The sequence below is a fragment of the Centruroides sculpturatus genome, unplaced genomic scaffold, assembly GCF_000671375.1.
Source record: "Centruroides sculpturatus isolate CEXI.00-Female unplaced genomic scaffold, Cexi_2.0 scaffold1993, whole genome shotgun sequence".
Classification (NCBI taxonomy): Eukaryota; Metazoa; Arthropoda; class Arachnida; order Scorpiones; family Buthidae; genus Centruroides; species Centruroides sculpturatus.
The window spans coordinates 32760-33889 of record NW_019386326.1 but is presented as its reverse complement, the minus strand read 5'-3'; the positions used below and the strand labels follow the sequence as shown (position 1 = coordinate 33889).

The 1130-nt window shown below is 42.0% G+C and overlaps 1 protein-coding gene across 1 annotated transcript; it reads right to left on the bottom strand.

Annotated features, from left to right (window-relative positions):
• Position 1: 1 nt before the first annotated feature.
• Positions 2 to 914, bottom strand: LOC111614557 (the record flags this gene model as incomplete). The annotated part of the gene is made up of 1 exon (XM_023355927.1): positions 2 to 914. A coding segment is annotated over exon 1 (528 nt), but the record flags the coding sequence as incomplete, so codon positions are not given.
• Positions 915 to 1130: the final 216 nt, after the last annotated feature.

Below are 1130 nucleotides of genomic sequence, written 5' to 3'. Positions count from 1 at the left end.
CTTTCAAGTTGATGCTGGCCAGTTGGGTTGGTTCTGTAAGTTCAGCAACCTTGTCAGCAAGGATGGCTAGCTTGTCTAGTTCATCACTGCTAACAGCCAATACGGTCTGAATATTTTTGGGGAGACGTTGGAGCCACAAGTTTCTAAGAAATTCTTCGGTAATTTTGCCCGCTGAAAGCTCCCTCATTTTACGGAGTAAAACGCTGGGTTTCTGATCCCCTAACGCCAGATCTTCAAGCAGAATTTTAGCCTCTTTAGCAGCGGAGTTCTGGAAAATTTCGAGGAGTCGATCTTTAAGTTTAGAAAACGGAGCCTCGGCTGGACGGTCAAATACTAAGTCACTAACATTAGATAGAATCTCCGCGTCCAGGGAATTGATTAAATAGTTGTACTTAGTGTTCTCACTTGTAATCCGATTAATGGCAAAAGCCGCGTCTAGCTGCACAAAAAATAATTTGATGTTGGTTTTAGTAAAGATAGGCATTTTTGCCTGTACACGTCCGATTTCCAACTCGTTCTGTTCCGCCATTCCGGGCGCTTAACTATGCGGCTACAAAGAAAGCGGGATAGTCTTGGATAAAGCTTAGCCTGAGTCACGTATTCCTAGTCTTCGGTAAGATTTACCCACCGTCTTCCTATCGAATTTACGATTTAGAAACTGATCATACCTGCATATCCTGTTAAAAAAGTTCCATCATAGACACAGAGTTGTTCGCTATCCAATTCAGTCGAAAGTCCACGTAGTTCATTAATCGGATCACGTTCGGCTCACCACTTTGTCATTCGATCCTACTGATGTTTAGATCTAACATTAAGCAGGCAAACACGAACAGTAACAAAAAAGAACTTTATTAGAAAAGGTTAGAACTGTCACAGACATCCTCGGGCAACACCCGGACAAAATCCAACGAACTTTTGCGCCTTTTCTTTTTTTGACGTTGCCAGCCACTCTTGTTGGCAAGTGTTGCCAGACAGAGTTCGTGATCGTGGCAAGTGTTGCCAGACAGTATTCAGGATCTCTGGCGCTGGCGGCCACAAACGTATATTATTATGCAAATTAATATAAAACTAAGTAAAAATTAAAGTGAAATTTGTTTATTTTTGGTCGCGTGTTCTCCTTTCCCTATTTA